General features: G+C 43.2%; 1 protein-coding gene across 2 annotated transcripts; it reads right to left on the reverse strand.

Annotated features, from left to right (window-relative positions):
* Positions 1-6,954: 6,954 nt before the first annotated feature.
* Positions 6,955-24,840, reverse strand: Plekhf2 (pleckstrin homology and FYVE domain containing 2). 2 transcript variants are annotated; one of them, XM_036178506.1, is made up of 3 exons: positions 24,552-24,840; positions 13,695-13,787; positions 6,955-8,570 (listed from the first exon to the last, which is right to left on the reverse strand). In XM_036178506.1, exon 3 carries the CDS (start codon positions 8,554-8,556, stop codon positions 7,807-7,809), a length of 750 nt encoding a protein of 249 aa, XP_036034399.1. In that variant the 5' UTR covers positions 8,557-8,570; positions 13,695-13,787; positions 24,552-24,840; the 3' UTR covers positions 6,955-7,806. The 2 variants fall into 2 exon arrangements, with proteins under 2 accessions (XP_036034399.1, XP_036034400.1); XM_036178507.1 differs by lacking the exon at positions 13,695-13,787.
* Positions 24,841-26,840: the final 2,000 nt, after the last annotated feature.

Below are 26,840 nucleotides of genomic sequence, written 5' to 3' on the forward strand. Positions count from 1 at the left end.
AATCCAAGATGGGGTGAGATCCTCCACACAACAGGGAGGCCCAGGGTCTGCTCTAGAATGGTGGGTGTGAGCTGGAAGCCTAAGGAAGGTGGTCTAGTGTGGATGCTGGAGCTCACATGACATGAAGGGCCACAGAAGGAAGCGCCATGGGCCAGAGCACAAAGCACGTCCTCAAAGCAAACCCAAGTGAGACTGAGGAGTGGGGAGGAGCTGTAATGACAGCTGGTGTGGGAGGCCTTGGTGGGTTGGACCAAGCTGCCCCAGTGGGTGAGGGAGACACGACATGCACACCCGGCAGCAGGCGACATGGCACGGTGGAAAGTTACACCCCAGGCATCCACATCGAAATTTGTTATAAGATAAATTAGAGGGGAGGGGAAGGAGAGAGGGAGAGAAAGGGAAAGAGGGAGAGAGGAAGAAAGAGGAAGGGAGGGAAACAGGGAAAGTGGAGGTGTGCTCACTTCATGGCGAGGAAAGGGGGGAAGAGGAAGAAGGGAGGGTTTTTCCTTTTAAGAGGATTTATGTCAGGGTGCAGGGCAGGTCCCCAGGATGCCTATAGGAGCAGCCTGGTGAATAAGTGGTGTGGGCCAACCCTGTGAGAGCATGCACAGAGGAGTATGGAACTGTGCTGAGGCAGATCTGTTGAGGAAGTGTTCAAGGGGCACCAGGGAGACACCTGGGTAGGGTCATTGGTGAGTGAAGACAGATGTGGTGGTGAGATCACATGCAGAGAGACTGTCTCAGGGTCACTACTGTGGTGATAAAACACCAAGATCAAAAGCAAGTTGGGGAGAAAAGGGCTTATTTCCCTCACACTTCCATACAACGGTTCATCATCAAAAGTAGTGAGGGCAGGAATTAAAGCAGGACAGGAATCTGGAGGCAGGAACTGATCCAGAGGCCATGGAAGAGTGCTGCTTACTGATATAGAAATGTATTATATAGAAATGATAGGATAAAAAGGTAGATTATTGAATCTACTCTGAAAAGGAAAAAGGAAGTATATGGATACAATAACATAAAAAGGTAGATTGATTATTGAATCTACTTTTAAAAATCAACTACTAGTTTTAAATATTTTACATTGGATTAGATTTTTGTATATTGTATACAAATTTTATATATTGATACAAAATTGAGATTATTTTTGTTAGAACATACTGTACATAGGTTTCTAATCTTGTTCAAGGTATTGTACCTATACAACTCATTTAACAATGTAATGCAGTTTTCTAGTCCTTGAAAGTTATTACCAACTAATTAGGATATAAAGAAATGCAGGTTAGTAGTTAGTCACCTATTACAATCAAACTTGTAGTCATTGGTATGTTTTCAAGGTCAAACAGATATATTTTAGACAGACAGGTGGTCTTCAAACACTTCTGAGATCTACAGAATATGGCATTTAAGATGTTTTAATAACATAAATTCTTTTATTTATGACTATGAGACATGTCTGCTCCTGGCAGCACCAATCTACTTCAGAGAAGATGATGGGCATCAAAGAAACTCCTTATGCAGTTTACTTTCCTAGTGGCAAGTTAGCCACTGGGCAAGAAACTGCCCTTGCCTTGGCTGATGACAGTATGCTGTCCAAATGGGCAGGGCATGATAAAGACATTCTAAAAACAGACAGTGGTGACACCTTTAGTGAATATGAATCACAGAACTGAACACACCAAACAGGTGAATTGTAGGTAGGTAAAATGGAGTATGTTTCAAATAAAGCTGTTAAAAATGCTAAGTTAAAAAAGGCACAAAATTATATTTTCTCCAAACTCACAGGAGCATGCTTAAACAGTAACTGGTAAAGTGGCACTCATTCCTTTTTTTCCTGATAAATTTATATTACCAAAGCTTTCCAACTACCATTTTAACTACCAGTAACTGGACAACAAAGGTATCCCATGTTCTTTCTCTCCTTGGAAAACTACATTAAGAGCCATCAAGACAGGCAACTCTGCCAGTTCCTGTGTGAGCCACCCTCTGAAGTGCCTTCGGGGACTGGGATGCAGCTCAGTTGGTGGAGTGCTGGCCTAGAGGTCCTAGGCTCCGTGCCCAGGACCTCATAAACAGGGTGTGAACCCAGCTTGCAGTCCTGGCACTCAGGAGGTGGAGGCAGACAGGTCAGAAATCAAGGGCATTCCCAGCAACAGTGAGAGCTACTTGTTACATATGAGTCTGAGGCCAGCTTGGGCTAAAGGAGACCATATCTCAAAAAAAAAAAAAAAAGTTCTAAGTAAGAGCTTCTGTTCACTGCCCTCTACTAGTGCCTACAACATACCTGGCATTCATAACTACTAAATAGTAAGGTAAAACTATGCATACTACTGTTGTGAGATATTTGACACTGTGTGAAGATGTATTTGCTGTGATTGGTGTAATAAAAAGCTGAACAGACAACAGCTAGCAGGAGGTATAGGCGGGATTTCTGGGAAGAGAAGGAAGAAGGAATCTAGGTGCACAGGGAGTCGCCAGGAGACACAGAAATAGGAGGTATAAGATGGAAGAGGTAACACCCTGTGACAGAACATAGATTAATATAAATGGGTTAATTTTAAGTTATAAGAGCTAGTTAAGAATAAGCCTAAGCTATAGGCTGATCTTTCATAATTAATAAGAAGTCTCTCATTATTTGTGAGCTGAAGCCCCAAAGAAAAATCCAATTACAAATGCACCCCACATGGGGCACAATCACACAGAGAACTCATGCCAGTTGACACGGCCACAGTTACGCCTGGCCTTCTCTGAGAGCCTCACAGGGACTCTGCAAAGAGTGCTCAACCACTTTCCAGAACTGGGGTGGTAAATGAGGCTTCTGCTGGCATAAGGCTAGGCTCTAGGGGAAGAGAGGGGCCAGGGCCAGCAGCTAGAGCCATACAATGGAGGGCCTAACCACTGCCTAATAGTTTAAAAATATGTCTCACACAGAGACACTATAGGCATGGAGTAAAGCCAGGCCAGATACACAAAAACTCTATAAAAAGGTACATCATGTAAAAAGGTGCTTAGTGCTTAAGAAAAAAGAAAATGGGTATAGGCAGTCAAAAAATAGTTTAAAAATAAAGTCTTTAAAGAGAGAGTAAAGTAATATTTGGACCTTATATAGTGCTTTGTTAATTTTAATTTTTTGAATGCTAATGAACAAAAAAAAAATAGCCACCAAGACACTGGATTATGGAAACTGCTAAATTAAACCAACCTATATATTTTAAGAATGTCTGAGCTTCAAAATGAAAGTCAGAAAATATGTTGCATTGGGGGAGAGATTATGCCTTTGTTTCCACATGAAACAAAAATTAATAAAGATCAGATTTGACCGGGGAAGACCTCCTGAGGATCTTGGCTATGTACATGAGGGGAAAAAAGCCAAGAAAGACTACAGGACAGATGACATATATGCTGATTTCCCGACATGGTGAACAGCTCTGAGACTGGATGAGACATAAATCTCGCTGGCTACAGAGTCCTGATGACTTATTACATGATATCCTTCATATGGCAAGGATAGAGACTTGGTTACATAGACTTATAAAGTTAACAGATGCTTTTTACCTGCTTCAAACATAGAAAAAAAAATCATCTTTAGCTGACTTGTATACACTACACATTCCACACTTGAATTAATGCAGATATATGTTATCTTTAAAAGTTTGTGTTTTCAGAAAAAAAGAACCAGACACCAATGAAGGCAAGTAGTTCAGGTGATCTAACCTCTCAGAATGACAGAAACTTTTAACAAAGTTTCCTCAAAATTCTGCTTCATCTTCAAAGCTGTTAGTTGAGAGCCCACCCTCACAAACTATCAAGCTCTACACTTTCCCATCACACAGACTGGACAACAAATGGCACAGCCAGCTCCCCCAGAACTTGACCATTACCCCAATTTCCTCGGGGTCCCCTAAAGGCCCAGTCGCCCCCAGACAGCAGGAAGCAGTCTAGAGAACACAATGTCCACATTCCCAAGAGGTGGAGTGGGTAGTTTTTGGTCATTTGGTGGGTTATGGATGTTAGTCATCACTTAGGGGGGTTAGTTACACATTGCTACTGGTAATGGTCAGGAAAAAAGCTAAACAAAAGAAATTAGGCCGGGCGGTGGTGGCGCACGCCTTTAATCCCAGCACTCAGGAGGCAGAGCCAGGCGGATCTCTTGAGTTCGAGTCCAGCCTGGTCTACCAAGTGAGATCCAGGACAGGCTCCAAACTACACAGAGAAACCCTGTCTCGAATAAAAGAAAAAAAGAAAAGAAAAAGGAAAAAAAAATTAGATTCAGGGATCTCATTCTGAAAAGTAAAAGGGAAAACATAGAAATGATAGGGTAAAGGGGTAGATTATTTAATCTACTTTCAAATTAAAACACTGGTATGGATTTTTGTATATTGACACAAATTTAAGATTATTTTTATTATACTGTACGTTTCTAATCCTGTTTAAGACATTTTTGTATATTGATACAAATTTAAGGTTATTTTTGTTATACTGTATATATGTGTCTACTCTTGCTTAGGGTATTGTAACTATACAGCTCATTTAAAAATGTAAAGTTTTAGTTCTTGAAAGCTATTTAGGATAATAGAGAAATATAGGTTGGTATTTATCTGTAACGCTCAAACTTATAGTCACGCTAGGTATGTTTTCAATGTCAAACATATATTTTAAATAGAAAGATGGTCTTCAAATACTTCAAAGACCCACAGAATATGACATTTAAAATGTTTTAATAACATAAGGCTTTTCATGACAGTGAGACACATATACTCCTGGCAGCACCAATCTACTTCAAAAAAGATGAACATGGAATAACCTCCATATGGAAGTTTGCTTTTATTGCGACATAATTAGCCACTGGGTAAGAAACTGTCCTTGCCTCAACTGCTGACAGTGTGCTGTCCAAATTGGACAAGCAGGACACAAAAGAAGGCAACTGCCAAACTTTGCCAAGACAAGGTAGGACAGTCCTTCAAAATTCCTGTTTCACAGACTAGTCTGTCAGATATTCTAGACCTGTAGGCCAAAGCCAGATGCCCCAATGTTGCAGGGGAACCTTGAGGTAACTGTCCAGGCTGCCAGCTGTCTGTGTCATTTCTATAGTTTTAGAAGTTGCTTGCTCTGCACTTCCTGTTTACTCAGATATTATATCCTTCTTGGGTCTCTGATGGAGATTGAAGACAACAGTATACAGTTTTCCTTGATACCAAATTAAAAAAAAAAAAAAAACTTACGTAAGAGATATAGTTTCTAAGACTGAGAAACATAAATGCTTACATTGTTTAAGGTCTAATGGTAACATAAGTTATGATAAAAAGTGGTTTAAGTATAATACTTTCTTCAAATTTGCCTAATACAGGTGGACTAGATAGTGTAAATGTAATTCTACCTGATGATTGTTCTTATTGTACATAGTTTTACTATGTAAGAGTTCAAACTTTTCCTTTTTATTTAGACAAAAAGGGGGAAATGTGGGATATTTGAAAACTGTGTGAAGGTTGCTGTGATTGGTATAATAAAAAGCTGAACAGCCAATAGCTAGGCAGGCAGTACAGGTGGGATTTCTGGGGAAAGAAAGGAAGAGGAGGAGGAACATAGGCATGCAGGATAAGCCAGGAGACAAGGACAGGAAAAAGGAGGTACAAGATGGAAGAGAGGTAATGCCACATGATAGAACGTAGATTAATATAAATGAGTTAATTTCAGTTGTAAGAGCTAATTAGGAACAAGCCTAAGCTATAGGCCAAGCTTTCATAATAAGAATTCTCCATGTCATTAATTGTGAGCTGGCAGCCCAAAGAAACGTCCAATTACAAAATACCTTACACTTAGCAAAAGGAAAGAAAATCTTCAACAAGTCACAATGTGCAAAAAAAAAAAAAAAAAGAAAAGAAAAGAAAGAAAAAGAAAAAAGAAAACCAGGAAGTAAGCTGCAAAATATTTTTATTGTAAAAACAATCAATAGAGGTTGACAATGCAAATGTTATCTCAGGACATTTCCTCTTGGTTCCTGAATTCGCTCAACTCCTGTGTACAGCAAGTTTCCATCCAAATTTCTCTGATTTAATGGTCCTTTTCAAATATGCTTATTGACTACATGTTAATGTTGCTTTGAAACAAATAAAAATCCATCTGATAGTCAAATCAACCAAAACAAAAACAAGAACAAAAGCCCCAAACTCTGGTTCTATTTGCTTTTCTTTCACATTTCCTACAGGAGACCTAGATAGCTCAGATGCTTCCAAAACTGAACAGCAATGTAAAATTAGTACTGCAACCACAGTGAGCTACCAACGAATCTTCCATCCACAAGTTACTCAATCAAACTCCAGGACATCGGCAGAATTATGCAGGCTTTTCAGTTTGAAGCCTTCTGGTTTCCCACATTTAAAAATCTAGTTATTGCAGCACACGAGTGCCTAGAACGTGTGCAGCATGTCCAGTGCTATGCAGTGAATGGGGCTTCAACTTCCGGCTGCCTCCAAACACAAGAGAAGAACTCCAACTTCTCAAAGCAGTCTCACTGATGGTCACAATTTAGAAACATAAACTGCTCTATTTCCACATATTGCAAAATGATTTCAGAAATGATTAAACATACTGATTGTTTTACAAAAATAGAAACTGTTTGGTGCATCACAAACTCCATAAAATACTGAACACCGCATGTAAATCAAGATAATTTCACAATAAAACTGACAATGCTTGAAGACAGGGAGTCTAGTCAAACTTCAATCTCTAGATCCTTCTCCTGTAGACTCCATATTCTACTGTGGGATTTAAAGAAAAAAAACAAAAAACTTTATTTTTGCCAGGTGGTGGTGGTGGAAGCCTTTAAGCCCAGCATTCAGAAGGCAGAGGCAAGTGGATCCCTGTGAGTTTGAGACCAGCCTGCTCTATAAAACAAGTTCCAGGACAGCCAAGGCTGCACAGAGAACCCCTCTCTCAAAAAAAGAGGGTTTCACAAAATTTTTCCTTTTAGAAATAATGTAAAGCAAATAAATTTATATGTAAAAATGCCTTAGGAAAGTAGAAACTAGTGGAATATGCCACTTCTAAGTGATATATTTCAAATCAGATTCCTGATAGTGGCAACTGATTAATTTCAAACATATATGTGACCATTGTAATTTGGTGCCTAGAAGATGTAAAAATATAATCACAATTATTTTATGAAAAATATGTATTCATATAAGAGTGAAGATTTAGCTCCTTGTAGCTGTCAAATAAATATTCTTGACTATATCCATCACTCACTCACTCATTACCACCTGTAAGAGCACCAGTGTGGTTTACATCGAGGAAAGAAGGTAGGACTCGTGTTTCCCGAGACAATGCTGCCACAATAAGGCACCACTTGGCATTCAGGAAAGAGAAGAGAAGAATTTCCAAACCATCTTCTGCCACGAATGTCTTAACCATTACATAGAATGCTTGAGAAAAAGCTACTAATATTATTAATTACTTTATACTCTTGTTCCCATCATTCTGTGCTTTTAGTTTTTCCTTATCAGTGGGAAAAATGTAGTACAAGATCTGTTAAATAAACCCCTTTTCCCACTTACAAGAAAATAATCTAGAAGTAAGGGGAACAGAAGCCAAGACTTTATCAGATATATTTGCAACAGTTTGTCCCCGTGAGAGTGTGGAGAAGAGCAGAGAAGGGGCTACTTTCTATAGGATACAGAGGCACAAAGGTCAAAACTTTCTCAGGCAAAGTCATGGCTAGAGCAAAATCGAGAGCGCTAGGACTTTTACATTTCCCCCAAAGCTGATTCTCAGGTAGTTGCACCCAATTAAATATTCCAAGACATGTCCTTAGTCACTGCTATCATCATCGTCGTCATCATCAGATACGTCATTTAAAGGCGATTTCAACGACTGACTGTAAGAGTCTGATCTAGTCGGCTGGCACGCAGCCATGTCCCCAGTGGAGAGCAGGTCATAGCAGAAGTCACATATCCGCACAGGCTTAGAAGACTGGCTAGGAAGAAGAAACCTCTTTTCAGAGCAGGGACCACAAACGACAAAGCCACATTTGCGGCAATGGTGCCTCCGATTCACGGGTGTGAACTTTGCTTTCTGGCAGCGCATACACACGGTGGCCTCAGAGTCAGGAACCCAGACAGCAGCATGTTCACTGCTGGGCGTCTTCCCGCTTTTGGAGAGTAAATCAGTGACACACTTGTTTATGTGGTTCATCCACTCTGACTTCTCGGTGGCGGTGGCAGCGTAAACTGCAAACGATTTAGTTGGTGTCTTAATAAGCCATCCATTCCGTAATTCTCCTTCATCTTTGATGGAATCAATGGTGACATTTTCCAAGGGGATAATGTGTTGCTTGTTGTACTTTTTCTTCTGGATGACAATGTTGCCGTACACAAGAATGTCATTAAACAGGAAAAACTGCCTCGCTTTAGGCTTCTTCCTGCACAGCTTAGTCAATACTCCCTCGCCAATGAGCACCCGTCCAGGGATGGTTAAGGGTTGACCAGCTGCTCCAAAACAGTTCTCCACGATACTGATTCGTCTCGTATTTGCCTCACTGTTTGCCAGGCGATCCACCATTTTTTGCTAATAACCTTTTGAAAAAAAGAAAGAAAAAGAATTAGCACAATTCTTTATAAATTATACATTCCTATAAGAGAAAATAACAAAATTTAATCACCCAAGACATTGCTTTTTCCAAAGGCAAATACTCCAATATTCCTTCCCTGTAAAATAATGACTGAGCATACTACATCTTCAGTGTTTATAGTAATCCAAACCTCTACCCTTCCACAAAACACAATCCTTGTCACACAACTATTTACAGAGGCTGTAGAGACAGTCCTCCATTATAGCCCTCACTGGCCTAGAACACAGTCCTCATGCCTCTACCTCTCAAGTGTATGCCATCAGAACCAGCACAAGTAAAAACAATAGGACAATTAACACATTACTTCTTGCAAAATAACAAACCCAATTCCATGAACCTGAATCTCAATGCGATGCTGGAGAACAGAATGCCTAATACACACACTTAAAAAACATGACCACTATTTTCCCAATAAAATACAGATAACCTCTGAGCCTAAGCTAATTTTCTTTCCTGGATTAGTCCCAAATGTTTCCCAACATGCTTCCCTGCTTCCAGGCTTCCCTTCTAAACCAATTCCAAGTCAGTGATCTCTAAAATGTTAATTTGATCCTGCTGTTGTTACTTCAAATGATTCCCCTTAATCTTTAAAATATATGAAGTTTAGCATAGTGTGTAAAGCTCTTAATTACATGGTGGGTTTTTGTTTTTGTTTTGTTTTTGAAATAGGATCTCACACTACGTAGCCCAGGTTGGCCCTGAACTTGCCACCCCCTTACCCCAGACCCCTGAGCACTGGGATGACAAGCATGTGTTACCACATCCAACTATTACCAGGTTTTTGTTTTCTCCAACCTCAACCTAAGTCATTCCCTGCCTAAAACATAGCATTTCACTGTTGTCTTCCTTACTACCCACAACTCCAGCTGCCTCTGCATCATCCTCAATCCCAGTGAGCAGCTCCTCCAGTACATCCTCCTATTCAAGACAGAAACAGCAACAGCAGCAAACTCCATCCTCTGTGTTGACCACATTGTGTGTGTTCCTTAGCTTCTTTTTTATCAACGGACTGAAGCCCATGCCTCTACTGGCTACAGTGAAACCTGAAAGGCAGAGGCCTCTGATAGCCATCTTTAAACTGACAAGAAGTACTAAATGTACTCAAGATAAACAAGAACATTTTAACAACGTTTAAAAAACAAAAACAAAAAACAAAAAAAAACAAAAAAAACAAAAACCAATCTGTTTATTTAATGATCAGATTTAATCTCTAGCTCCAATACTGAGCTCTCTCAAGTCCCTGAATGGTGTTCTATTTCAACCACTAACTGAGTACGACTACACTAACTGAAAAACACCAAGGTTTGAAAGGAAATATTTAAAGACACCCAGCGTGGTTAAATTGTCTTCAGCTCACTGACTGATGATACTGTAACCCGTCTTACCTTCTATCAGTAGCTTACTGTACGTCTGGCTATTCCTGCATCTCTGCTGCCTTTCACAAGGAGGGAGGGCCTCTGGCATGTCTGAGGGTCCTCCCATCAGTGAACAAGACAATGGATGGCTTCAAACCCTGAAGGTCTTAACTAAGTGACCAGTCCTCTGTCTCTCACTATCCATCACCACCATCTCAAATACACACTACATTTCATCAAACCTAAGACACTGCAGATTCAAAGATACTCACATCTTATGTGCCAACCAAACACAGCATATTCTCAATAAGACATTCAATTTAGAGACATAAAATACAACTGAAAAATTTATCTTGAGATTAAGTATACTACTAAAGTGTAATCATAGCTACTCATAAAATGTGAAAGTACACAGAAAATAAAATTAAAAAACAGTATCTACAATAGAAACTTATCTATGAAAAGATTTTCAGACTTTACATTCAACCATTCAAAAAGTCTTCCTCAGACACTGATTTATGTGCATGAAAAAACACAATACAAGCAAGTTCCCTACTCTTCCAGGGGAAACAGAAAACAAAATCTAGAACCAAGCAGGAACTAACGCTGTGAGCTCTTTCCCGTTCCCCTTTCTCCCTTCCTTCCCGGCCTCAGGCTTTGCAAACCTGCTATGTACTCAAGACAGAATTTCAGATCCCCTGCCTTTATCCAGGCTGTGGTGCATGCTTGTAATCCTAACCCTTGAAGGCCAAAGCAGGAGAGTTAGGAGAACAAGGCCAGTCTACACAGACCATTTCCAAACACCAAAGGAAAAGAAAAGGTTGAACAGATAAATCAGAAGTCACCCCAACTATATGGTCAAGAAAGGCCTCTCTAAAACTGGGCAGTGGTGGCGCACGCCTGTAATCCCAGCACTCGGGAGGCAGAGGCAGGTGGATCTCTGTGAGTTCGAGGCCAGCCTGGTCTACAGAGCTAGTCCAGGACAGACTCCAAAGCTACAGAGAAACCCTGTCTCGAAAAAACAAAACAAAACAAGAAAACTAAACTACTTGTCCGCATTTAAACAAACTCTGAACAGTGCAAACGGGTTTCCTATTGTGGCCACTGCTGGGCTTAACACAGAAATGTGAACAGTGAATCTCTTATCTGTTAGTTGTGACTAAAACTGTTTCAAACCCTGTGAGTAGCCAGAGGTTCTTATGATTCCCGGGGAAGCTTCTAGTATTAGCTAATATGAGCAACTCTGGCACAAAGAGGCAGACGGAGCCTGGAACTGACTCTTGCAGAGCTGAGCGAGGTGCTGAACATGGCTGCATTTCCTACTCACAGCAACCCTATCTACACGTGTGGTGTGAGCTCCATTTTATGGATACGTAAACAGCCACAGAGGGGTAACATGACTTGGCCTGAGACTGTCATAGAACACCAGGGATCAAGCCTAATGTACTGTCACCAGCATAACATGGTAACATTCTACCCACATGGAAGAACACAACATTGTCACTAACCTCTGGAAACCCTACACATACTGAAGACAGGAATGTAAGCAAATGACCTAAACTGGCTACAGTTTCCCTAGCCAGTCTCCCAATAATGTTTCACTGCTCAAATTCAGTAATTTATTAGGACTGAATTTTTATTTTATTTACAAATCTCCCCCTCTAAAAATGTATTATTATTATTATTATTATTATTATTATTTATTATTATTATTACTGTAGTTGTTGCTGTTGCTGTTGCTGTGTGGATGTCAGAGGACCACTCTGAGGTCGTTCTCTCCTCTTTGTGGGTCCTGTAGATTGAAGGACTCAGGTCACCAGGCTGGCACACCAAGCCCCTTTACCCACTGAGCCGGCTCATGAGCTCTCCTCACCCATTTAAGAAGGATGCAACTTGGAGAAGTCTGGACAGGAAGAATTTGGCTAGAACAAATGATTTCCAAAGTTTGGCAGTTGTACATAAATACACTACATAGTACAAGGATACAAAAACACACACTCATGATTCTTTCCATGATAAATGATGCATTTTAGTATCTCCACTTATTTAATAAGCATGGCAACCCTCTTCTGTTTTCACAGCCAGGCTGGGACCTATGTCTGAAAAGCAATGGGTATGTAGAACCTAAGGTCTCTGCTCTAGGCAGACCCTTCCATTATCCTTCTTGGTCCTGAAATAGGTCCCATGAGTCTGACATGAAAAGCAATGGACTAGAAAATACACAAACCTTGCTTTACACATGTACAAGCTATACTGGGGTGGGGGTAGAGTACATGGGTTAGTAGTGAAGAAAGTCACCAAAGGGGCATACACATCACCGTGACCCACATTTCTACTACACACCCCAAAGCAACTTTCTCTGGTAAAAGAGATACTGTCTCAAAGCCAAAGAGACTTCTCCCCAGGGCCCTGCCTCACCGAGACTTGCTGTGATGACCAGAATACAAGAGCACTGGTCTACCCAAGGACAGAGTCGCTACATGCTTTACTGAGGGTCTTAGGGGAACAGAGGGCTGCAAAATGTGGTCCAATCTGAACGCTGCTGCCTGCTTTTCCCGGGAAAGACTGTCACAGAATAGAAGGGACTAGGAAGAAAACCAATCCCATTCTCTGGCAGACAGGACCTGCATGTTTTTAAAGGGGCACACTCTTCAGTGGGGCACGCTCAGTACCTGTTAACATGTGACCCTGGAGTAGACAAGACAGAGACAGAGACTCCATTCACAACTAAGGAGACCCACCTGTCCAGACTACAGTGCTGGCTCCTCCATCTGCAAATCAGGGTCTCATCTCAGACTAAGTTCTTTCTTTCCTTCCTTCCTTTTGAGCTGGGTCTCACCAAGCAGGCCTGCTGGTCTGGAGCTCACAGACAGCTCCCTGCCTCTGACTGAGGTTAAAGGCGTGTGGACCATGCCTGACCAAACTTACTTTCTTACTCTTACTCACAATTTCTGGTGTTAATGAATTCCAGTATTCAAACTTAACAGGTTACAGTAAAAAACAAAAAGCCCAACAACAACAAAAACTATGAGCCAAAAGGCCTAATTTAAAAAAGAAAAAGCAGCAGCAGCCACCTTCAATGAAACAGTAAGGTACTTTCTGTCTTTAAAATACTGACCTTACATAATAAGTGGGCTGGCTAGATTTCCCATTTACAGCAAGTCTTATTTGCCAGAACCTACCAATGCGCCCACCACCCCCGCCCCTAACTCCCTACCCCCTTGCCCAGGGCTGGGGACTGGACCCAGGCAAATGCTCTACCACCAAGGCATCTCCTGCAAACATCTGATCAACACTTTCAAGTGCGAGGTACTGCTGAACTGAAACTTTACAGAGGAACAGAGCCGGATCAGAGCCGAGGGTGAGGGCGGTTAGAGCGCTGGGCCACCACTGGGAAGAGAAAACAAAGGGGGGCCGCCTGAACACAAAGCTCTGGGGCAGAAAGCCTGCTCCAACCTCCAGCAACTTCCGCAACCAAACAAAACAGTGGAAAAAACAGCCTGCCTGGGCATGAGGATATGAGCGCGAACTACCCCCCTCAGTCCATGTAGGCCAAATAAAAAGTCTAGTGCCTACCTACTTTTCGTAGTCACATAATCCAATAACCAGCATAAAAAAGTTACTCTAGGTAAAAGTGTAAATAAAATATTAGCATAATAAAACAAAGAAGAAACACTTGAAATTTTAGCAAACTAAATTTAAGTGAAGTTTACCTTTTCAATCAGAAGAAGAGACTTTGCCTCTCTGGCCTGTCCACTAAGATTTCTGCCCTGGCAGCAAATCACTGCTAACATGATCTGTAGAACCTGTGGTAATAAAGGAAATAGACTGACTTCTTAGATAAGAAAAAGGGAACAAACCTTTGTATTTTATGTTTAAATTTATCAATGCTGCATTTTACATTTAAAGTTATCAAAGCTGAGAGAAAAATGAAACTTCAGGAGTTGAATCGTATTATAAACTACATTAACTGTTGCAAGTCTCCCTAGGCACATCTGCCTAAAATTAAAAAGGTAAGTTATTTCACAATCTCAGTCATGAAAGGAAAAGCAAGGACGTTTAATCAATGCCTATTAGACATTTACTTTACTCTGAATGATGATAAAGTTAGGTGAAAATAATTCACTTTACCAAATCAATAAATAACAAATAAGTAAATGTAAACTGAGTCATAAAAGGTGACTAACATACACCTCGATACCTCCCACCCTAGCACTGGAAGCCAAATCAGGAGGACTGAGTGCTCCAGGCCTACCTGGACTACATGGTAGGACTGTTCTCCAAACAAAATAAAAACTTATTTCCTAAACAAGCCGGTCAAATAGGTCAGGTGTTAATATTATGACCTGCCTCCTGAAGTCCCGCCCCATCCTGCATCCTGACATAAAAGCTTCATTTTAAGGAAAAACTCCCCCCTCCCCCGTCCTCTGTCTGTCTGTCTTTCCCCTCATCCCCACGAGGTACACACCTCTGCTCTCTCTCCCTTCTCTTTCTCCCTTGTCTCCCTCTTTCCTATCTTTCTCTTTGTCTCTCTATTATAATAAACTCTCCACGTGGATGCAGCGCCTGGGTGTGAATGACTTTCCACACACCTGCCCGCAGGCCCTGCTGCATCTGCCCAGCATGTTTTCCCTCATGCGCGGGATACCCTGCCCCAGCCAGCCGGGGGTCCCCTTCACTCAAATTCCTAACACTGGGGAGCTGGTTCAGCAGTTAAAAGCACTGGCTGTTCCTATAGAGGACTGGGATCTAATTCCCAGCACCCATTTGGCAGCTCATAAGCATCTGTGACTCCAGTCCCAGGGTATCTGGCAGCAGGCATGCTTGTGGTGCACACAAATACATGCAGGCGAATCACCCATATGAAATAATTTCAGTTAAATAACTTTCTTATGACTTCACAGCTAGATACACTCACATTTTTATGAGATGCTAGGGGATACATGATCTTTTTGTTATTCCCTGCTCCCTTCAGAAATAGTTTACTAATGTGGACCTTTAATTATGTATCTAGGAGGGGCCACTGACAAAAAATAAAAATTAACATCAGTCAAGAGGGCTTTTATTTCACCAATAGGCCCAAATTTGGATATGTGCTTACTCCAAACAATTGGGAAGTTTCTGAAAACAAATTATTTCCTATAACCAGATATTACCAACGGTACCTTCGAAAACAGAGCATGCTCGCTCTGGCAGCTCACATACTAAAGGAAAATATTAACAAGCTCTATATCCATGCCACCAACACAACTGAATATGGACAGGGGTGACAGCGGCTTCTCAACAGGAGGCTTGCTCCAGTGTAAGATATGTATGTGCAAAGGATTCTTAAAGTGACTATTTAGATGGTCAGTAAAGGAGGTTTAGGTCTGAGTAAATAGGTTAGGTCTGAGAAAGAAACATAGCACACTACACAAGAATAACAGTCACAGGGTAAGATTGGGGATGGGGGAGATGAAAAAACACAAGAACCACTCACTGAGGAGATGTTGGACTAGCTGCTGTCTGTTTTAAAGGTCTACTCGGGAGAACAGAACATGGACTTCAAGTTTCTAAAGAATCCTCCGAGTCTCCAACAGTCAGTCCTAAATAAAGCAAGATTACTATTCTCCAGCTACAACTCTGACCAGGAACACCACCAGCCGGGCGGCGGCAGGGCTACGCCAAGCTTTTCCCAGGGACCCCAGCCTCCGGCAGTCTCTCTCCCCATCTTGACCGGCTGGCTCCAGGTTCCCTTGGCTGAACCTACACCAGACTATCACCAGCAACCTGCTCTGGGCTTCCTCTCCTCTCTGAACTCAACGCGAGGACACCTCCTCCTGTCCTCTTTCTGTTGGCTGAAATCTCACCAGGCCCTCAAGAGGTACTCAGGTCAAAAGCCTGGGAGCCAGACACTATTTCATCTTTAAACCTCCACGCCACTTAATAGCACATACTTTATTATATGTTTCATTGAAATTTGGATAGCTGTTTACTTCAAATAATTTGGGAGTTCCTGAAAACAAAAACAGTATTTTCTACAATTATGTATTCCAAACAGCACCTGCAAAATTGCTGCATTCTACATGCCAGAATAGACATTGAGTTGAACATGACCGCAGTTACAGGTAATGGCAGTTTCTTAATCTGGAGTTGGCTGAAAATCAACTACATCTTTAAAGCCTGCTGATCTTCAAAGAAAACAGGAACTGCTCCCCACACACCAAGCACTTCACTGAATCCACAAATTTCAGATTGACAAGCAAATCTAACTATATCTAATTATGAATTCTTAACATCCAGCCCGGAAGTTCCTATTTAAGAAAAAGTCCCCAGTATGTCACAATAATCTATAAGAGTTCTTCTCTTTCTAAAAGCACAGCTGTTCTGTCAATACAAAATGATGCTACAACGTATTTTTACCATCAACAACAGAGCAGAGAGGGCTTGAGGGCAGCAGTGCTCGGCTTAGGAAGAGCTGAGCAACCCTGCAAAGCGGGGGAACTTCCAACACTTCAGCATCATTCAAAACACTTCTGATTTGCTTGCCGTATTTATATTTGGTAGGAAAAAAGAATGAACAAGACACAGAGAATGAAGGATTTACATTCAATTTTAATATAAAGCACAATTGGTTAAGTATTATATTAAAAAAGTCAGCAAATCAGGAAGTGAGGGGAGGGAATGAATATGTGGCACACATAATTTACCATTCTAATATCTGAAAGAATAAGTGAAATTTCAGTATAAAAACACACAGTATAGAAACAAAATGAAAACCAAACCCTGAAGTAAGTGTGGTTTTTTGTTTGTTTTGCTTTTTTATTACACTCATGCACACAGTTTCAGTAGAGGACCTTGGGAGTCACTGGAGTGAGAGGAAAAAGACAAGATACCTAGCCACACTATCTTAGTTTCTGAGACTTCCTGCTAAAACTTTTGGAAGGACTAGCCTGATTTGATCTAAGTTTTCCTAAAATAATTATGCAAACAGTAAAAGCCACTGCTTTAAGAAGGAAGAACTGGAAAACAGGATCTAAGAGGTGGGTGTGGACTCACCATCATTTAGAAGGTTGAAGCAGGAAGACAACTCTAAGTTCCAGGTCAGTCTTGGGCTACATGAGGTTTAGGACCTGAGCGAGATAGAGTAAGGACAAGAGTTGGGGATGAGGTTACCATTGACTAACTGGATGTAAAGCTAAAACTAACCACCAGGTTGCAGATGCAGCTCAGTAGTAGAGTCCATAGAGAACACTGAGCATGGGAGGGGATGGAGGTTAAGTATAAAGTGATCCCTACAGTTCTAAGTAACGTGGAAGCAATCATTGATGATGTCAATGGGTTCCAAGCAGTAAAACAGTCACTAGCCATTTGGTACCATATAAAACTCCAGTAAACAAGACACTCAAAGCTAAATCTTTGTGGGGGGGAAAAAAAAGTAGCTATAATCTCAAATTTATACAAGCAAGTATATATAATTCAGATCTGTTTCTACAGGAAAGTAAATGATGGAAGCAATTAACAAAGGGAAAAAATGGTGGGCATGGTGGCATGCACCTTTGATTCCAGCACTATGGAGTCAGATACAGGTGGATTTCTGTGAGTTCAAGGCCAGCCTAGTCTACAACCTGACTTCCGGGCCAGCCAGGGATATACAGATCCTGTCTCAAAAACAAATAAACAATACCCCCACACACACCAAAAAGAAACAGGGTAAGAAAGGGGTCTAGTATCCCTGCAATGTACTAGAAACTGAGGAATAAAATGTGTTCTTAAAGTCTAAACAGCAGAGAAGCAAAGAACCAGCTAATTACACAGGGAACACACAAAGATGGTCTTAGGGCTAAGAGTTGAGCTGTGATAATTCTGACCATGTGGACATCTAGGCCCAAATCTTGAAACAAAAAACGTAGATTCTCCTATCAAGATAGGCCCAGGGCTCCATTTCCAGTACCAGGTACGGCTTCCCTCTTGTTGAGCAGACCCTGAATCCCACTAGAGAGCTGCTGGTTACCATTAAGGTATTCATGCCACTACTGCAATTCTCACTATGTCATGCCAGCTGGTGTGGCTCATAGCATCATAGCTGGGTAGGACTGTTGGTTGCCTCCCTCCCTTGGTAGCTTGTATGGTACCTTCCTCAGATCAGATCAGCTCAGGTCCTTCTGGGTCCTGTGTCAATGCATGGCATCTTCAGCAACAGGGATTTACTTCCACCTCCGGGAGGCAAGAGAGGGCAAGAGTAATAGCCTGTAATGTTTTAGAAGGTTCTTCAACATGCTGGCCAACAATTCAAAACATGGCTTCTCATGCCTGGTGCTGGGATTTTTGTTTCTGACACTTTACTAAACCAGCTTAATTTCTAACTATATTCCAAATATTTATTCCTATACCCACTGTTAAGAGTAGTTCTCACCCCTCATTAAAGAAACATCTCTTTGCAACAAACTGAGACATTTACAAAAAAAAATCCACAACTAATCAAAATGCAGGGAACAAGACATCACAGTATGTTGCCCAGCCCCAACTGATGTAGTTCCTGCATCTAAGACTCATGGATGATTGCAGAAAAAGGACAGAAAGATTTTAAGAGCCAGAGAAACAGGAAGTTTGCTGTGAGACTCAGTCTCCTAGAAATGTCAGAGATATAACACTCATGAAGTCTGTACTGAACAACAGTTACACCAAAGGACGTGCTAAAATGGAAGGGGAAAGTTCTTGGGGTGTCAACCCTAGAATAAGAACTACAGGCAACAAGGGAATACTGAGAGCTGGAAAAATGGTCTTCCCCAGCAAAGAGCCTCCTAATCAGTTATCCAGTACCACGTGGTCAGCCCTGAGCTCATATACACACAGGTAAATTACACAGGCCAAGCAGCTCCCACTTGTGTATATAGGAATATACGTATCTATGGATGGATGGATGGTGGATGGATGGGTGGTGGATGGATGGTGGATGGATGGGTGGTGGATGGATGGGTGGGTGGATGAATATATGTAACAAAGAAAAAGGCCACAAATGTGAAAACAAGGGTGGTGGAAGGAGCAAAGGGAAGGGAGGAAATGATGTAACTATAATTTCAAAATTTGAAAAAAAAGTAGGTTAAACTATTTGGAAGGGTAGATGATGGTACGTATGTCTACCCTAGGAAAGGAGATGCCTAAGCCCAGGCTATGTGAAGGAAGGCGAGCAGGAAGTACAGTGATAGAGTACTAATTTAAAAAATAATTTTTATACCTGTGTGTGTGTGTGTGTGTGTGTGTGTGTGTGTGTGTGTGTGTGCTCACACTTGGTCACATGAGTGCCAGGGCACACAAGTACAGATCAGAGAACAATTTGCAAAAACTGTTGATCACCTTCTGCCATGTAGGTTTCAGGGATCAAACATCGATCATCGGGCCTGACAGTAATAGCATTCACCTGCTCAATCATCTTGCTGTAGCATGAGTATTAATCTTGGTAAAATAAACAGGTTATAAACTATAAAAGAAAGCATCAGACTGAAGCTGGGTGTGGTGGCACATGCCTATAACGACAACCTTGGGGGAAATAGAGGCAGGAGGATCAAGAGTTCAAGGTCATGCTCAGCTACACAGTGAGAGGTCTGCTAGGCTACGTGAAACCTGCTCTTGCAGAGGTCCCAAGTTCATGTCTCAGCATGGACATTAGGTGGTTCACAGACCCTATAACTCCAGCTCCAAGGAACCCAACACTCTCTTCTGGCTTTCCACAGGCACCTGCTCTCATGTGTACATATCTACACACAGATAAGCACAAGTACACACAACTAAAAATAAAGTTTTAAAAAAAAATCTTAAAAAAAATTTAAAAAACAGACAAAACTAGAGAATGTAAGATCAGAAAATTTAGATTTGAGTATACAAGCAATGGAGGCCAAAGAAAATTTTTTTAACAGAAAAATATCAATATACAGAAACAGCACACAGGATGAAGTGAAGTGTTGTTTGAATCTTAAGCGGTCTTTTAATAAAAAACACAGAGCCAGACATTGGGGTAAAAGCTGAAAGATCAGAGAAGCAGAGCAAACCCCACCACCACCTATTACCTCACCGACTCCATGAATCCTCTGACTGAAATCCTGAGTCTTCACCCAAGAGGGTCTCAACTGAACTGCCTTAGTTCCTCACACCTTGTACACCCTTCTCCACCCTGCTGTCTCTTCCTGGGATTAAAAGTGTGTGCCACCACTGCCTGGCTGTTTCCAGTGTGGCCTTGAACTCACCGAGATCCAGATGGATCTCTGCCTCCCAAGTGAAGGATAAAGGGTGTGTGCCACCAATGCCTGACCTCTATGTCTAATTTGGTGGCTGGCTCTGTCCTCCAATCCTCAAGCAACCTCTCAGGGTGCACAATATATCACCACAATAAAAGAATATAAAAACACAAGACTGAAAGCAAAGAAGAGTATTACAGCAAAACAAGAGAGGTGTTCAATGCAAAATACACTGTACACGTGCACAGAAACATCAGTGAGACCCAATGCAAAATACACTGTACACGTGCACAGAAACATCAGTGAGACCCAATGCAAAATACACTGTACACGTGCACAGAAACATCAGTGAGACCCAATGCAAAATACACTGTACACGTGCACAGAAACATCAGTGAGACCCAGTGTTCTATGTGATTAACAAAAAAGCATAAAAACAACGGAGCACATAATGAAGGCAAGGGGAGAGTTCAAGAGCAGCAGACACAATTCAGGAACTGATTGAATACATGGATGAAAAGTAAGTTAGGACTGAAAAGTTGAAGGAAAGCCTGCGGCAAACTGTTAGTGTTGCAGGAAGAAGAAATTGGTTTGGCTCATTTATCCTGAAGTCCTTCAGGGAATCCAAAAGATAATCATTCTGGGTATCCACCTATCAAACAGAAAAGTCAGCACATGCAGGGTTCCAGAATGGAGGGAGTTCAGTAGTTGTCCACATAGTAGACGACTGTTAGTGGAAGAGGCAATAAAATAATACTGTGTGCCAAGCACGTACACCGACATCTTAGTGAATCTTCACACTTTTTCACAAATGGCTCCAGTGGAGCTTAGAGAATGAAGTGGCTTGTTAAGAATCTAGCCAGTACAGAGCAAAGGCTCTTCCCAGCAGCATTCAAGTTGCTTTCTTTCCAGTGTGCTCATAGCAATTACTAAAATGCCTTCTGTTTTCCTCCCAGGTCCTCCTCAAATTGTGTACACGTCTTTGTGCTTTAGACTGAGGAGCTCGAACGTGGCACACACCTACAGCCCCACCACTGAGGAAGCAGAAGCACAGGATGGAGAATTTGAAGTCAGCCTGATCTTCATAAGGAGACACTCTCTCAAAAAAGGAAAACACCATCAACAAAAAAGTAAATAAATGAGGTACAGTAGGGAAGGACTATTAGAGGCAGGAAGATTGAGAGCCTAAGTCTCCTTAACTCCATATGGTGCTGGAGGCCAGCCTGGGCTACATGAGACCTGCCTCTGAAAATAGAATTCTCTTAGGTGAGGACAAGACATTAATCCAAATTCTACAGTCCTTACAAAATTACTAAACACCTACCTCACCCTAGAAAAGTTCTGCAACTTAAGTTAGCACTGCAAAAGCACACTTAAGAAGCATTCAGACTTATACGTCAGCCTGATGATTACTATTTACACGAAGAGCTGCTATATGCAGAGCTGAGCCTCCAAGGTAAGTATCAATAGAAAAGCAGACTGTATTCACTTTTCCTAAGACAACTGTGACAAGACCACAACAAAATCAGTTTGATGGAATGGCATGTACACACAAACATAACCTTCTCATTTTCCATCGGGGCAAAGTAGCCAATCATACTTTAAAGCAGTGATTGTACCCTCTTGTTCATCCACAGCTTCTCTCCATTCACCACAATTACATCTCAGTCATCATCCGATTGGGAATTTTATAAATATTCAAGTCTGTATCCCCACGTCAAAATTCAGCACCCAAGTTAACAATTTTTAAAAAGAAAGAACTAAAAAGGAAAAGTCTGCCACCTCATCTGTGAACTGATGGAGTTTACGGTACAAAGGGAAAAGACTACAGAAACTTAACTATCCCACAGAAATTACAATCTGGTAAACTCATGAAGCACATGTACAAGAAATCCATTCAAACCCTCCTGAGCCTCTGCTATGTTCTCGGCTTGCTGGACCTCACTTGATGCTTGCTGTCAAGGGCGCGCCACACAGACCTATGCAATACTTCCAGGACGCCATAGGGGAAGGGAACTGAATCTGGAGAGGAAGAGGAAGCCTGACAGTAGTGTGGGCAAAAGCTTCAAAGAGTACAGCCTTAAGAGGTGGTTTGCCTTCTGTCTGGGTTTGGTTGTGAGACAAGTTCTCACTACTGCATCCCAGATCAAACTCCGCAGCACAATCCTGCCTCAGCGTGCTGGGATTCCAGGCATGTTCCACTACAAACACTCCCCTCCCACCCCCAGGCTTTAACTGAGTTTTTAAGATTCAACACCACACCCTTGCATTTTCAGCTCTTAGGAGACAGTTACACTGGAAACTTAAATTCAATCAGAAGGATAAGTGATGGGAAGACACAAGACGGCAGAGAATGCCCCACAGGAATGAGCTAAGTGATGCTACCGAGAAAGAAGATGGTTTCAGTCACCAGACTTCAGTTAATTATCAGCTTGACTGCTTTGACTGTTAGAGTTGTGAAATCAGCCAAGTAACTCCTTTCTATATTTTTGGTTAAAATATATATCATGAATTTGACCTGACCATGAAGCAAAATAACATAACATCTGGGTTGGTTTTTTTTTTTTTGGGGGGGGGGGTGTTTAAGACAGGGATTCTCTGTGCAACTTTTGGAGCCTGTCCCTTTTTTTTTTAAGAACTAACGAAACTGACAAATTTAACCTATTAAAGAATGAAATGAGGGGGCAGCAAGATGGTTCAGTGGTTTAAGGTACTCAAGGCCACACCTGACAGCCTAAGCTCCATCCTTGGAAGGAAGAGAAGCAACTCCCAAAAGTTATCCTTACACACACACACACACACACACACACACACACACACACACACACACACGATAATTAAAAATAGAGGGCCAGAAGGTGGCTCAGAAAGTAAGGAAAGACGCCAGCCTCCAAGCCTAAGCACCTAAGCTGGATCCCCACAATCACGTGGTGGGAAGAAGAAACTGGTGGTTTGTCTTCTGACCTCTCCACAAGGCTGTGTGCCTCCCACTACACACAAATGAATGTTGTTGTTGTTTTTTTAATTAAGAGTAAAAAGAGACATGTTTTAGGGCTTTTGCATTAAGAGCCTTTTTAGCCCATTTAACATAATTTTAAAGCTGTCTTTATTTATTTTTAATGATATTCACTTACTAGGCTAATTCATGCTGTCCACCAGCTTCATCTGGGGGAGAACAATTACATGTGCTTTCCAAATAAGCAACTTAATACCATCCACATCCCAATGCTATCATGACCCATGGTGATTAAAAATAGCCTTTGTTAATTCTGAATTAACCCAAGGCCCCCATAAGCTACAAGAGATAAAGAGATAAAGGCAAAACTCACGAACCATTAAGGAGCCAAAAGGAAAAAGAATGGGGGGGGGGGGGGGGGTACCTGAAACGTCAAGATCACATCACCCTAGTCTATTTGTTGTGGTTGGTTGATTTGGAGGGGGTTGTTTCTGACAGGCTCACTCTGTAGTCCAGGCTGGCCTCGAACTCACAACGATCCTCCTGCCCTGATCGGCCGAGTACTTGGGCTACAGGCAGGAGCCAACACACTGCACTACTTCACTTTATTTGTAAGAAAGTAACATATGCCTTAATGTCAACTGAACATTCACGTCTCAATGTTTCTTTAATGAGTCTCTTAGGCAACGTAAAAAACATAACAAAGAAGGCATTTACCGAGTTAACGTGCTAGAAGTCTGAAGTGCTGCTTAGGTGTAACCTGAATTCTATTCGCTTCCACTGCACACTCAACACAACTTACTGCTTTAATATTCTAGGAGTATACAAGGCTACTCGAACAACCTCGGGAACCAGCTCCTGACCTTTAATAATTTAAAAAAAAAAAAAAAAAAAAAAAAAACCTCAGCAGAAGATCATAAAACTTTAAAACACCCCAGACAAACAGCTTGTAAGCCACTGCTCCCATCAGAGCCAAATTCTGCGGAGCCATTTTCATATAAAGTCATATAAAATACGCTGCTGAAGTCACAGCGTGCCCCTGACGCCCGAACCCTGCAAAGTTTTCAGACCCCACGATCTGAAGGCCCGAGTCTTGGCGCCCCACAACTTCGGGCGCGACGCGGGGTCCCGTCCCCGGCCGCCGTCCCGGGTCTCAAGCCTTCGGGGCGGCGTCCCGCGGACGGGCGCGGCGGGACCGAGGCGGTTCCAGCCCGAGCGCCGGCCCGGAGGGGAGCCGCCCGGGAGCGCCCCGTTTCCCACAGACCCCAACATGGCGTCGGCCGCCGCCGCCCGCACCAACACGTCCTCCCCGCGCCGCGGCCGGCCCGGGCCCGCAAAGTTTCGCTTCCCCCTCCCCAGCCCGCCGCCGCCCGGCGCGCCCCGACCCCCGCGGCACCTACCCGGCCCGGCGCGGGCGGCGGCGCTGAGGCTGCGACTCCTCCTCGTCGCCGACTCCGGCCGCGGACCCCGCCTGGTCCCCGGCCCCAGCCTCGCAGGGTGTGCGGGGGCCCCGCGAGGCCGGCGCGATCCGGCCGCCACGGGCGCAGCCGCTCGCTCGCAGGTGACTTCACCGCCCCGCGGGTCGGACCGACAACAGCCGCTCGGGCCGGCTTCCCTCCTGAGCGCGCACCGGCGCGCCCTCGCTCAAGCGCCAAACACGGGCACGAGCGCACCCGCCCTGCCCTTTCTTCCCGGTTCCCTCGCCCCGCCCCTCGCCTTGCCCCGCCCCTCCACCACGACCCCGCGCGCCGGGCTCGAGGGGCGGGGCCTTGGGCGGAGGCCACACCCACCGGGGCCTCCCCGGGCGGGGTTGCGGGACGCACGCCTCTGCTGAGAGGTGACGCGCAGAAGCGGGCTGGGGCAAGCCCGGGTCGCCTGACCCGACTTTCCTGACTCGGAGAGGGCTGTTGAGCTGTCGGCGAAGTTCTCTGACGAATGGACGGAAGCCGCCTCCACGCCTCCCTAAGGAACAGGAAAGAAAGGCTTTGCCTCTCGCCACCCAAACGCGCCTGGCAGCCGCGCCTGGCTCGGCCCTGCTGCCGAGCACCTGCGCTCGCCCCTCCGGAACGCCTACCGCCTGCAGCGGCTCTGCGCCGCCGCCGCCCCGGCCCCGCACGCTTCCCTGTACCTGTGTGCCTTAGAGCTCTGCTCTTCTCCAAACTTCCCTGGCCGCGGCCTCGGCTACCTGCTTGGCGAGTCTAGGACACGGCGCTGAGATAACGTTGGGGAGCCCTCGCTCCTCAGTCCCTCGGCACCGCGTGTTTGCTAGACACGGTGGAGAGACGGGGTTATCTAGCAGGCAGGGTGAGGAAAACAGTCCGTTTAAATAGGGGAGGGGTAGAAAATGGGCTAGAGGACATTTTATTTCAGCTTTTCTCAACCTGTGGGTCTCGACCCCCGTTTTTTGCGATGGAAGGACCTTTTCAGAGGGGTCGCCTAAAACCAACGGAAAACACAGATACTTACATTACTATTCATAACAGTAGCAAAATTGCAGTTATCAAGTAGCAACAAAAATAGTTTTATGGTCGGAGGTCACCACAAAAGGAGCAACTGTATTAAAGGGTCACAGGGCAGCCTTAGGAAGGTTGAGAAGCATTGCTCTAATTTTTGTGGAATTAGCGGGTCCACCCACCCCGCTATACACAAGTGAGCCTGGGGGAAGGGGGTGAGCAGGTCTGGGTTGTGATGGTTTTCCTCCTGCTCTTGTGTCGGGAATTCTTTACGGTTTTCCACCCTCCCCTATTTCAATGTCTCTGCAACAAACACAATTGTTTTAAATTAATATCCAGTTCAAAATTACAAAATTGGGAAAGGAGTCCAATTGTGATAATAGGGATAGTTACAGGATTTCAGTCAGGCACACAGTCTTTACATGTTTAGGACTATATAAGTGCTCTGAGGTCCCTGTAAATTTGGAGATTAGGAACTGCTTTGTCTGTGGGTCCCTTCTAGAGCACTAGACACCAAACATTGCCGTCAATAACACTGTTGCCCTCCCTACCAATCCACTTAAGTGAAAGTGCACAGATGCACTCGAAGTCCCGGCTTCTCCACCAACTATAATACCTGTGTCCTTGGACACGCTCAGTTCCTTCTTGTGTAAAATAGGAATAATGAAAGAAAGTACCTCTAAGAGTCATTGAGAGAATCAATATTTGTAACATGCCTCGCACAAGCTAAGTGCTATGTAAGTATGATTTTCATCATTAAACATACGTATGTTGTGTATGTGTGCACACATATATCTATTACAATTTTCCTCATTTTTAAGTATTAAAACATACCGAATAATGATTTAAACATATGGAGTGCTATGTTTCCCCCTGCGGTCTGTGTACTCTCCCTTCCCGGGATGTGCGCTCCCCAGTTTGGAAGCCATTTATTTACAGTCATACTGGCAAATATGGTAACAACTGAGCACATGTATTCATATTCATTAAATTTTAAACTTAAGATCTGGCTCCTTGCTGACACAATTCTGTTGGATAGCACATAGCAAGCTGAACAAAATGAGAGATCAAAGCCCCCTAACAGCACTTGGACAGTCCTGACTCAGCCTGTAACTCCAGTACCTGTTCACGTGGGAAGTAAGATCTGTCCCTCACCCTCACATCTCGTTTGTGGCCCGAAGATATAACATGAACTACTGGATAGACTGCTGTAGAGCAAAGAATGTATGGAGTGTA

Source organism: Onychomys torridus, chromosome 2, assembly GCF_903995425.1.
Source record: "Onychomys torridus chromosome 2, mOncTor1.1, whole genome shotgun sequence".
NCBI lineage: Eukaryota > Metazoa > Chordata > Mammalia > Rodentia > Cricetidae > Onychomys > Onychomys torridus.

Bases quoted from the DNA above. Each gene is read 5' to 3' on its own strand.
- Plekhf2 (XM_036178507.1), bottom strand. From the start codon at position 8,556: ATGGTGGATCGCCTGGCAAACAGTGAGGCAAATACGAGACGAATCAGT.